General features: G+C 44.5%; 1 protein-coding gene across 1 annotated transcript; it reads left to right on the top strand.

Moving 5' to 3' along the window:
* The first annotated feature begins 6311 nt into the window (after positions 1 to 6311).
* On the top strand, positions 6312 to 11943 carry LOC126006919 (apolipoprotein L3-like). The gene is made up of 3 exons (XM_049772459.1): positions 6312 to 6345; positions 7988 to 8117; positions 11054 to 11943. Exons 1-3 carry the CDS (start codon positions 6312 to 6314, stop codon positions 11919 to 11921), a joined length of 1032 nt encoding a protein of 343 aa, XP_049628416.1. The 3' UTR covers positions 11922 to 11943.
* The last annotated feature ends 378 nt before the right edge of the window (positions 11944 to 12321 follow it).

Here is a 12321-nt window from a genome sequence, read left to right as displayed (position 1 = left end):
AACCAGAATTTATAGAGGTGTGTCAGTGTGTACATGAGATGAATAACTTGGACTCCCTCCCCCCACTACACCCCTACCCACAAAAGAGGCCAAGCCTATTCTTCCTTGTAGGGTGTTTCCTGATTTCTCCTCCAAGACCATGGCTGAGGTCTTTCCTTCAAACTCAAACCCGTTTATTCTAGGTAAAAATACACCCCCCTTTTTCCAAATGGTGTTAGGACATCTGACCCCCAAGAGGCCTGTCTCTCAGCAATTTGTTTTCTTTCTTTTGGGGGGGGGTCACACCTAGCAGTACTCAGGGATTACTGTTGCATAACATCCCTGTATTGTGCTGGATGGTGGTAGATGGTGATGGAGGGATGAGGCCTTTCTCTGCCCGCCTAGGCCACGTGTCTGCAACCCCCTTCATCTGGCAGGTCTGCAGGTTCAGGATAGCGGCGGGGAGAAAACTCACAGGCAGTCAGGTTTCAGGAGACAACAGCTTTATTCAAGGCCCTAGCCACTACATGTGTGGCCTGTAATCTTAAACCTATTTAAGCATGCTCTCTTCAGCTTGCCCTATTTCTTCTTCCATCTCTCTTGCTGAATCTCCCTCAATGTATCCTCCAAATTCTCTCTCCACCCCTTCATACCTCCCAAAGACCCCTCCCAGAAATGGGCAGGTCTTACCCTAAGAGATTGGGGTGGGGTAACGTTACTACTGGTTCTGTGCTCAGAAATCGCCCCTTGCAGGCACGGGGAACCATATGGGATGCCAGAATTTGAACCACCATCCATCCTGGATAGGCTGCATGCAATCTAACGCCCTACCGCTGTGCTATCTCTCTGGCCCCTCTCAGCAATTATTTTTATCCCTGACAATAAGGATACAAACTAGTGAACTCTCTTCATCCTAGCCCTGGTTTCCTACCTTCTGTTAGTGAAGCAGAAAAAGATACTAGGACCTTAATTCTGTACCCTTAGCCTGTTAAGGTTTTTCACTCTTATTTTTGTTCTGGGTTTCTGAATTTTCTTTAGAGAGAACAGGCAGGTAAACTGAGCTGATAGACACCACCTGACACTTCTCAAGAAATTCTCCTCATCCTCTGGATCAGAAGATCATTGTCCTCTTGGAAGGAAGATGAATATATCTGTTTAACTGGTGGGCAGAGAGGGCTTATTTAAAGCTACATGGGGTTTCTGGTTCTCCAGATCCCACCACCATTGATTGAACGGCTGGACCCAACCTTGCCATTGTGACTTCTGATCCCCTGGACCCTCTTCTCCAGGGGGCAGAAGCTCAGATGTGGGAGAAAAGGCAGAGTTAGCTAAACCTGATCACCAAGAGGATGCAGATTAAGGACAGGGGCCTGAACAATAGTACAGTGGGGAGGCACTTGCCTTGCATGGTTAACTCAGGCTCAATTCCCATCTGGTCCCCTGAGTAACACTAGGAGTGATTCCTGAATGCAGAGCCAGGAGTAAGCCTTGAACATAACTGAGTGTGTCCCCCCAAACAACAATGAAACAAACAAACAAAGGCAATAACTTGATTTGTGTTAGTATGGGCTCTTTTGGTTTGAATATGCATATCAAAAAGCTTTTTTCTTTTTTTTTTTTTGGTGTGTCTTTGACAAACTGTACTTTGTTTTCTTTTTGTTAATGTAGAAAGCTCCAGCTTGATCCAGTTTAATGTTCTGAAATTAAATTTTATTGATAGGGACCGAAGCGGTGGCGTGAACTGTAAGGCTATGTACACATCAGCGTAGGACGGACTGCGGTTCTATCCCCTGGAGTCTCATATGGTCCCCCAAGCCGAGAGCGATTTCAGAGCGCATAGCCAGGAGTAACCCCTGAGTGGCAGCGAGTGTGGCCAAAAATAAATAAACAAACAACCCCCCCAACAAAAACAAAGAAAATTTTATTTGTAAACTCACTCCTGGCAGTGCTCAGGGGACCAAATGGAATGCAGTGTGTCCAACTCAGATTGAATATGTGCAAGGCAAGTGCCTTATCTGCTGTACTATCTCTCTGGCCCCAGTTTTTTTTTTTTTATTTCTTCTTTTTGCTATTGCTGTTGTTTTGGGGCCACTCGTGGCCCTCTATTGTGTATGTAAATATTTTAGGGGATTACTATGTTACTCACCCTAAACTGATTGGTGATTGTGCCCTACCCTAGGGTGTGACCTGGCATTCTGCCCCCACCCTAGGGTAGTACCTGATTCTGCTTCCACCATTGGTTGGTATCTGATCCCACCATTGGGTGGTACCTGACTCTGGGGGATAAAAACAAGGGTCTGTGGAAGACGAGAGGCTTTTTGCTGGAAATAAGGCTGAGACCTTGGACTCAGGTCTGGAAGGATTGGCTCATGATATGTAGCTCATTACAAAGAGTGGTGAGTGCAGTTAGAGAAATAACTACACTGACAACTATTATAACAATGTCAATGAGTTAGAGAAGTAGAAAGCCTGCCTCAGATACAGGCTGGTGGTGGAGGAGGGAGATGGGGGGCATTGGTGGTGGGAATGTTGCACTGGTGATGGGAGTTATTCTTTATATGAATGATACCCAATTACAATTACAAGGTGCTTAAATAAAGATATTATTAAAAAAAACTAAAACCTTTGAGAAAAAAAAATTATGTCACTCCTGGCTCAGAACATGAGAAGAAGCCTGCCAGGTGGCCTTTACAAAATGGCGTCCCTCCTTGTTCTGAACCCAGGTCCCAACAATAGCACAATGAGTAGGGCTTTTGCCTTGCCCATGGCCAACCCAGGTTTGATCCTGGCATCTCAAATGGTCCCCTGAGCCTGCCAGGAACAATTGCTGATATGCTGGGTGTTGCACACACACACACACACACACACACACACACACACACACACACACACACACACACACAGTGGTGCTCAGGGGTTACTCTTGGTTCTGTGTGTGACAGGCATGGGGGACTATATGGTATGCAGGGATTTGAACCACTATCGTCCTGGATCAGCTGCTTGCAAGGCAAATGTCCTACTGCTATGCTATCTCTCCAGCCCACTTTAGGATTTTTTGATATGGAAGGTAACATAGGAAAAGTAGAATAGGAAATTATGAGGACTTTATACTCTCAGGTTGTCCATGTGAAATATCCCAGCCTCTGTTTTCATTGTACCCATTGTGTTCCATTTACTATCTTTAATGTCTTTTTCAACTTAAGTAGTGACTTGTGTGTGTTGAGAAACAGAATGGAGGGGCCATATTCTATCAAGTAAATGGTCAGCCTGCACAGGCTATCCAAACAAAGTTCGGATAGTCCTTATATGTTTGTTAATCTCATTCTCTGTGAATGACCTCAGCTGGACAGATGTTGAAGGTACTAACCTGATTGTTTTTGTTGTAATAAAGTACTCTCCCATCCTCGGCCCAAGGGAGGAGAAGCTGAGCGGAGAAGAATCTGAGATGTGGGTTTAGGGGATACTCTATGCAGGAAGGAGAGACTGAGGTGGATGCCCTGGAGATTGAACAAGGTGTAGTTAACCTCACTGGCTCTAGGTTAATGAGCTTTAGTTTCTGTTTCGGTTCCAGAAAGGTGTGTGTGCTCATTACTCAGACACACAGCCAACAGCCAAGAGCCAAGCTCCACACTGGAGAAACGGGATCCTAATCCTAACAGCCAGAAAAGAACTCCTTGGTAAGTTGGGGGGAGAGGACCCCATCGCCTTCTTCTCACCCTTATTTTCTCACAACCTCTCTTGAAGAGAAGGATGGTGGTGACTGAACCAGGAAACTTAGGTTTAGGGAATTTAGATATAGGGCCCAAGGCCACACAGGCAGTAATGGCAGAACTTGAATTTGAGCCAGTTGGGCTGACTGCTGCTTCTTCCAACGATTCCCTAAACATTAGAGGGCAGGTCCTGCTCTGATGGGTACTGGTACCCCCATGTGAACCCTGTCCTGTGTCTCTAAGATACAGGTAACCCCAGAAGGCAGGTGGAAGTTGTGGGGAGGGGGGCTCCTCCTATTGGGAATTTGGAAGCAGCAGAGGAGAGGGAGACTGGGGGAGCCCCAACTTTTCTCCACTGTGCTCGGCCACTGTAGACTCCAAGGTCTGCTGCCTAGGCTGAGGAGACCAAGGATTTTTCTGTTGAGATGCAAGAATCAAGCTGTCCCTGAGACTCAAGGAATCCAGACTTGATGTCACTAGCCTGCAACCAGGGAGAGGAGTATTTCCCCTCCCTCCCAATTTTTTTTATTTAAAGTCTGGGGAACAGCTAGTGAGCAGGAGGGTCAAGGGTGTGTGGTTGAGACCAGACTTGAGCTGGCAGCCCTGCGGAGAAGAGGTGCAGATGGTCTCCTCAGGGCTCAGAATGTTTCATCTGAGACCTTGCTTCTCTGCAACTCGATGCTCTTCTCTCTTGTCAGCTGTTATGGTCTGAGGGACAGCATAATGATTTAAAAGAGATAAAGAGAAAATCTCTTAAGAGTTTCTAGAATTACCTTTTGGACATTGACACAGTAGGCAATTTGTATGAAATGGAGTCAAGTCTTAATTATTCCCATTCAACAGACTTTTAGCAAATAGAAAAGCAAAAAACAGGGAGCAAGTCATATCTCTATGGGGTTAGTGCTTCATGCCCAGGTGTTGGCTCTCAGACCTCAGGCTTGTCTTATTTCACACAACCTGGTAGAAAGATCCCAGAGAGGCACAAAGGGCAAGGACTTGCCAAACAGCAGAATCTAGTTAGTTACAAGAAACAGGAAGACAAGTCTATTGCCAAGGTTTCAACCTGCAGGACAAATATCTAAAGTTACAGCAACTGAGTTCGTTCTAAATTGTGGACAAAATAAGGAAGGTGAACATGGAAATTATTTGTTTGGGGATTTTTTTTCTCCACCTACTTAGAGGCCTTGGTGATCTGTCTTCCCTCACATAGTTTGGCAGAATGAGCAGGAAGTCAGCAGGAGAACTGGCTTGCATTTTGAGGATTTGCTGCTGTGGCCTGATTTCTGGGAAAAGCCTAAATTCCTGTAAGACTGGGGGAGGTTCCCTGCATGTTCTTGTGCTGACTAAGGGCACTTGGCCTGCCACAAAACTGACTTTATTTGAGTTTGGGTTTTGCACAATGCAGCAGAGAATAGTGCCCACAGAGGTGCTCAGAATTGAAAAGGGGGAAAGAAAGGATGAAAACCTTCACAGAACTAGAACTAGAGCTAGTAAAGAGCACCACTGGGAGTCAGGAGATTAAGGGGATAAAGCCAGCAAAGGGGCGCCTCTTTGTTGTTGTTGTTTGGGTCACACCTATTGGTGCTCAAGGCTAACTCCTGGCTCTGTACTAAGGGATCTCTCTTGTTAGGGCTCAGGGGTGGTGCTGGAGATTGTGGTGCTGGAGATTGAACCCAGGTGGGCCACCTACCCACTGCCCTATCTCTAGCTCTGTTTGTAGCTTTTTTGATCTGAGTGTGAAAGAACTGGAATCTCTCATGAGGTGAGATAGGTGGGATTGTTTGCTTGCGGAGGGATCAGCCTGAACAAAGATCTGAATATTTGGGGTGTTATCAGAGACTTGGGAGCTGGCAGTTCCCCAAGGTGGCTTCACCAAGGCCACGTGGATGCAGGGAGTGATAAGAACACAGGATTGAAATAGTGAGGGGGTCTGGCTTTGAACTCGATAGTGGTAACCTCTCCATTCATGCCTAAGAATGACACATGCAGCCATTTCATTTGTGGGAGTCACAATGCCCAGCCCTGAAGTGCTCAGGAAAGATTGTGCAATTTGGCAGGCATCTACCAGGAGACCATATTCTTTTCCAATGACAGTTGATCAATCAGAAAAGTACCCAAAGAAGATACTGTGTGGGATGATGAATCAAGATGGATCAATGTTGGAATCAGCACATGGAGGGATTTTATACATACCTGTTATTTGTAGTCACAAAATAATGACACAGAGAGAGCATATCACAGTAGCTATTATCAGTAAGCAAATACTACAGTTCCAAACCTTCCAGGAAATTTCTTCCCTTCTTTCCTTGTAGGTTTGATATTATTGTTTCTATAATCACTACTTCTCTTTTGTGAACTAAGGACCAGGGAACTATTCTTGGATTGGCAGTGAACCTGAGGGAGTTGAGAACTTACATTAAATAGCAACTAGCTGATTCCAGGACATAGCATCTTACGTTTAAGTACATTTTTATATTTATTACCTTCTTAGATCAAAACTCCAGACCACATTTCTAGATATTCCTTATTATGCCGTTCACATTAGACCACACTTTGTTCCTCTTCTCCAGGGAAAATCTACAACTCTTGACCTGGCTACTACCTGCTAAGTGAAGGAGAAACATGGAGGAGGCTGTGAATCCAGAAGACTTTCTAGGTATCCATTTTCACCTCCTTGTCTGACTCTGAATCTAGCCCCCAGATGGATAAGGTGTCTCCTGTTCATAATATTCCCCAGAGGAATGAAATGAGGGATTGGCAAGCATCTAGGAGCCCCCTAAGAGGGGAAAAAGAAATTCATCTACAAGGGATCTGTGGGCTATTTTTCTCCTGGTCTCACCTGCTGGTGCCCTATCTCCTTCCTTTCCCTGCCACCTACCAGTGACCCAAGTGAGATCAGGGCATTCTATAGGGAAGTTAGAGGAATAAAGAACTACATAATAAAAGGAATCCTGGTATAGGGTAAAGAAAGGAGGATGTCAACCAGAAACTCAAAGAGATGACTGACAGTTGACTTGGGTTAACTCCTAGACTTCCTGTTGGCTGGTATTTGATCTTTGACCCTATTATCACTTTCTTCTATGAAACAAAAACGTCTTTGAGTGCATAGAGCAAGAAACATGCTAAAGTCTGTCTCTCACTCTCTTTCTCTGTCTCTCTGTCTCTGTCTGTCTGTCTGTCTGTCTCTCTCTCTCTCTCTCTCTCTCTCACACACACACACACAAACACACACACCTCCAGTTTTCTGTCTGCAGTCAATCATCTCCAGTTCTCTGGTTCACTCATTTCAGCAGCAATCTGGCCTTGACCAGATCCTAACTTGAGCTTGGTTATTGTCATCACCACACTCATCACATTGAATGGAAACAAATGTGTTTTCCATGGAACCTCGGTGCACTTGTCGTCAGGTGCCATCCATCTGCTGCAGTAGGAGGTCTCACACCAATGTGCCTTTAGGTTCCTTCTAAAGAACGACTGACTATTTCTGAACATAGGAGGGCAGAAATGACATCAGGAATTCTGGGGACTGGAAGCCCAAGGTCATTGTTGGTTTCTGGTGAGTATATATTTGGGGTGAGGACACCATCATCTTCCTACTTGGTCCTCATGTGGCATTTCTTCTGGTAATTGGAGCAGGCTAGGAGGAAGCTGAATGTGGTGTAGACTTGTTACACTGGTGAAGTCAGATCTGAAGATGTAGAAGTCACTGGTGAGGCTGGATCCTGGGCGAGTAGAGCACTCACAAGGAAACATCCACCAGCCTCTTTGGGAGAGTAAATCTGTTTATTGTAGGGTGGGAAAGGGGTATTTATACTAGGGGTATGTAGAGTGTGGATTCTGTGTCAGCCAATCAGGTAGGATATGAGAGGGGATTAAAACAGAGTGTGTGCTTCTGTGTTTAGGGAAGATAGGGTAAGGGGATTAGGAAAAGCAGGGTGTGTGCTCTGGGAATTAAAACAGGGTGTGTGCTTAAGGTGATTAGCTACAGACTTGCTTCCTCTCTGGACACTAGATTAAATGGCCTAAGATCCAGTCTTTGGTCCCTCCTTTTATCTCTTCTCTTTCATGAAAAGTCTTGTCCTTATCCTTCCTCTAATGCAATTACATTAACCATCAGGGCATTATAAGTCATGTGGGAGATACACCTATCTATGATTGCATTATTGACAGATGATGCCATAACCGGATAACACAAGATACTCAGGGGACACTGCTCAGGAAGATGGAACAACCTTCGACTCAATATAGGGAAGTGTCATCCTAGTCCTCTCATCTTATTCTTTGTTCTTTCCATTTAGGGGACAGCAGCAGTTTTATTGAATACGCTATACGTTATATCCAGGAAAACCTGAGTGCAGAAGATATTTGCTCCCTGCTGTCAGAAGATGACATCTGGGAGGATTTTGTGGTGAAAGCCCAATTCTCAAGGTACCTCCCCCAAGGGGCAGTGGGTTGAGCATTCCTCCCATGTTGAGCAAGTTTCCTCTTGGTAAGAATGCCTTCTGCAGCAGATGCCTGGGATTTTCATTAAGAACATCCCTTTCAGTCTCCATGAAGAATGTGTCCATCAGTTCATTACTAGCTATGATAGTAATAGCTGGGGTTGAGAAAAAAATTAAATGTATTGTAGCAAGTGAGTGATTTGGGACAAGTGATTGTCTCCACTCTGTTTCAGTTTCTTAATCTGTCCAGTGTCGTGAGTGAGCTGCATGATATAGGCAAGGTGTTTGGCATATAGTAGGTGCCCAATTACTGTTAATTTTGAGAAGCTTGCCGAGGAGAGACAAGGTTCAGGGCTTCAGCTTGAAAATGAGAGCCTTCTGACGGTCAGAAAAGCACTGATATGGTTCATTGGTGTTTCTGGGGGTACTAGCTAGTGATCTTGTTCTTCCTGTGTGAAGATTCTTCCTGGTTTATTTGTCTTAGAGAGCTAGAATTATTATTTGTCTTCTAAGAGTATTAAGCATGAAAAATTATTATAAAATATTCAGAATCCACTGTGGGATCATTGCAAACATTCTGTTTAAAGATATGGGGAGACCTAGAGAAGGACTAGAAATAGGTTTTGGGATGGACTAGGGTTATTATGTCCAAGTTGAAAAACTGGCTAAATAAAAGACTTGGACATCATGGTGAGAACCAGGTTTAGTGCCCAGGACAGAACCCAAGGAAGCTTATTGTGAGAGAGGACTATCCTGTCTGATGAGTCACAACTGGTGAGTGCTTCCTCTACTTGCCCGGGGTGGGTGATTTTCAACTACCATTTTGGGGGGGGGGTTTGGGCCACACCCGGTGGTGTTCAGCAGTTACTCCTGGCTATCTGCTCAGAAATAGCTCCTGGCAGGCACGTGGGACCATATGGGACGCCGGGATTCCAACCAACCACCTTAGGCCTGGATAGGCTGCTTGCAAGGCAAACGCCGCTGTGCTATCTCTCTGGCCCCTCAAATACCATTTTTGAGACCTTCTTCTATTCTACATAGAGCAGTCTCTGACCAGAAAGGGTGGCATGGCTAAGTTAAACTGGTGGCGGTGGTGGCAATTTTGTGTCATTGATTAATGAGAAGACTCCTATAATAGGATAGTTCCTCCTTAATCCCAAAGCAAATCTATTCATGACTAGTCCAAATTCATGTTTCTTGATATCTGCAGTCTTTTAGGGATTTCATAAATTGGCACATGGATTAAGTAGACTCAAGGTGGATGCCACCAGATAATTGGGGAAAGGGTTCTGAGGGACAAACCTGGCTGTACTCAAGGGTTATTCCGGCTCTGGGCTCAGGAATTACTCCTGGTGGTGCTCAGAAAACTATATGAGATGCTGGGATTGAACCCTGGTCAGCCACACACAAGTGAATGCCCTTCCTGCTGTACTATTAGTTCAGTCCTGCATCAGTTAATTTCTAAGGAAGGCTGGTGTCAGCTTAGAGGATAGAAATTCTAAATCTAGGGTAAGAGGTCAAGAGGGAGATTAGAATATGTTTTTATCAGCTTAATATCTGATACCACATCTCATGACTTTATGTTAAATGGATTTTTGGCACTAGGAAATGGAATAAGAACTTGTTTCAGGGGCCGGGCGGTGGTGCTAAAGGTAAGGTGCCTGCCTTGCCTGCACTAGCCTTGGACGGACCGCGGTTCGATCCCCCGGTGTCCCATATGGTCCCCCAAGCCAGGAGCAACTTCTGAGCACATAGCCAGGAGTAACCCCTGAGTGTTACCGGGTGTGGCCCAAAAACCAAAAAAAAAAAAAAAAAAAAAGAACTTGTTTCATCCATTACACACACACACACACACACACACACACACACACACACACACACACACACAGAAACTAGAGAATGCTGATGAAGGTACAGTGGCAGTGGCAGAACTCCTGTGTTTCAAGCATTTGACCTGAGGCTGGACTCTGTGACCATCTGGTAAAGTCATTGATCAATGATTTGAAAACCTTCCCCTTTGTGCTTAGTGTCAAAAAATATCCTCATATGGACATTCTGATACTCTGGTTATCTATAGGATATAAAACTCTCAAAATCTAGAGGTAGAAAGAACATTAATAACATTGTCTGGAATCTTCTCTCTTTAGAGCCTGGAGGTCACTTCCCAATTGCCATGACTGTGGGTCTCCTCTGTCTTCACAGAGTTATGGAACAAAGACACTCCCATCCCCTCCTTCTTCTCTTGTTACCGGTTCTCATTCTCTACACATTTGTTATACATATGATATTGAATTGCTCTTCAGAGAGATGGTTTTATTCTTTTACCGAATATTTACTCCTTTTGGATAAGGTCAAGTAGTGCTCAGGAAATCTGAGGGCTTTATGGTTTCTCAGTTGGTTGGCCAGTGGTTCCATTCAAGAATTTGAAAAGGCAATTCTATTTAGACCTTGCAGAATTGGGTTCATGCCTAGAGGGTGTACTCACCAATGCTCAAAGACAAGGTTATGCCAGAAACAAGTTAAGTTAGGCCTGTACCATAACTACTGTACTATCTTCTGGTCCCATCAAATTTATTCTTGGATAAATAAGTATAATAAGAATCCATATGTTACAAATTTTAATTAATGTTATTTTTAAAATAACACCTTGACATGTGTAAAATCATTTTTCTTTATATTTCAGTAAAAGTTCTGTGATTAATACAGGATGGACCTTGTAGAATGCATAATTTACAGAAGAATTCTGTACAGCTTCTCAGGAGAAGCTCATGTTCTCTCTTGAATATGTATTCCTCTTTTTATCTCTTCTTCTATCTCTCTTTGTAAAATTTTTTTCAATAAAAGGTATTTTGCTTCACAAGAAAACTTTATAATTTACATGTAATCAGACTGGATGCCAATCACCTGCCTTTCTTCTTTCAGGGAGGAGGCAGAAGAAGTACTCGAAGGTCTGCTGGTGCAGGAAACATTCAGAACCATGGAAGACGAAGATATCTACCAACAAGAGCAAGTGTACAAGGAGAGGTTTTTGAAAGAGTTTCCTAAGATGAAACAAGAACTTGAAGAGCATATGGCACAGCTCCGAGCACTGGCAGATAAGGCTGATAAATTACATAGGGGCTGTGCCATCTCAAGCTTGGTGGCTGGATCCACCAGCATTGTGTCTGGTATTCTGACCATTATTGGCATAGGTCTGGCACCTGTGACAGCTGGGGTCAGTTTGGGTCTGACAGCAGCTGGAATGGGACTGGGGGCAGCATCTGCAGTGACTGAAGTGACCACCAGAATTGTGGAACATGCAAACATGGCAGTCATAGAAACTGATGCCAATAAGTTGACGTCAACGGAGGTTAACCCCGAGGAAGCATTGAAGGGAGTTGTACGTGACATTGGCCCCAAACTTGCTCCCTTGGGAAAGAATATTGTTAAAAACATGGGAAGTATTGAGAAGAATATCCGTGCCATCCAGTTGATCAAAACCAACCCTCGTTTGACAGCTCGAGCAATGCGCTTCATGAACTCTGGAAGAATCTCAGCCCGAAATGCCAGGCAGGTGCAGAAAGCCTTTGGAGGCACTGCACTGGCCATGACCAAAGGAGCCCGGATGGCAGGGATGGCCACTGCAGGTTTGTTTCTCCTGACAGATCTATATAGTGTTGTGAAACAATCAATACACTTGCAGAAGGGGGCTAAGACAGAGTCTGCTGACCGGCTGAGGGAGCAGGCTTCCGAACTGGAGAAGACATTGGAAGATCTCAAAGAGATCTATGTGATTCTCCTTGAAGACTGATTCTATGATCTCGCAGGAGCACGGGGGGGGGGGGGGAGGGCAGAAGCATGAACAAATCTAGCACGAGGAGAGTCTTAGGGAGAAGTTGGAGTGTGATAAATTTAATCAAATTGTGTTTTGTCTTTCGATCAATGAACACAGGTAGGGAGGGGCCATGTGGAAAGTTGTAGAGTCAAAAATGAAGCAAGAACATGGAACCTAATCACATTCACCCCCCCACTGGAAAAACCAGTAGCCCCTCATTACCACTATTAATGCCAACTTCCTGGCTCATCTACCAACTTCTTTTATATCAGGGTTTGATCTCTGGCAGTCTCTGACAGATTACAAACATAATTGTAGTTGAGTTTCAGACATAATCATCTACCAATTTCTCAAAGAGAATAATTGTCACCAATTC

Source organism: Suncus etruscus, chromosome 4 (genome assembly GCF_024139225.1).
Source record: "Suncus etruscus isolate mSunEtr1 chromosome 4, mSunEtr1.pri.cur, whole genome shotgun sequence".
NCBI classification, from domain to species: domain Eukaryota; kingdom Metazoa; phylum Chordata; class Mammalia; order Eulipotyphla; family Soricidae; genus Suncus; species Suncus etruscus.
Note: the sequence above shows the minus strand (reverse complement) of the source record. Positions and strands in the feature narration are given on the sequence as shown.

Excerpts from the sequence above, each read along its gene's own strand:
- LOC126006919 (XM_049772459.1), top strand. The coding sequence starts at position 6,312 with ATGGAGGAGGCTGTGAATCCAGAAGACTTTCTAG. Across the intron at positions 6,346-7,987 it reads GAATCCAGAAGACTTTCTAG|GGGACAGCAGCAGTTTTATT; the intron begins GTATCCATTTTC and ends CTTTCCATTTAG. Across the intron at positions 8,118-11,053 it reads GTGAAAGCCCAATTCTCAAG|GGAGGAGGCAGAAGAAGTAC; the intron begins GTACCTCCCCCA and ends TTCTTCTTTCAG.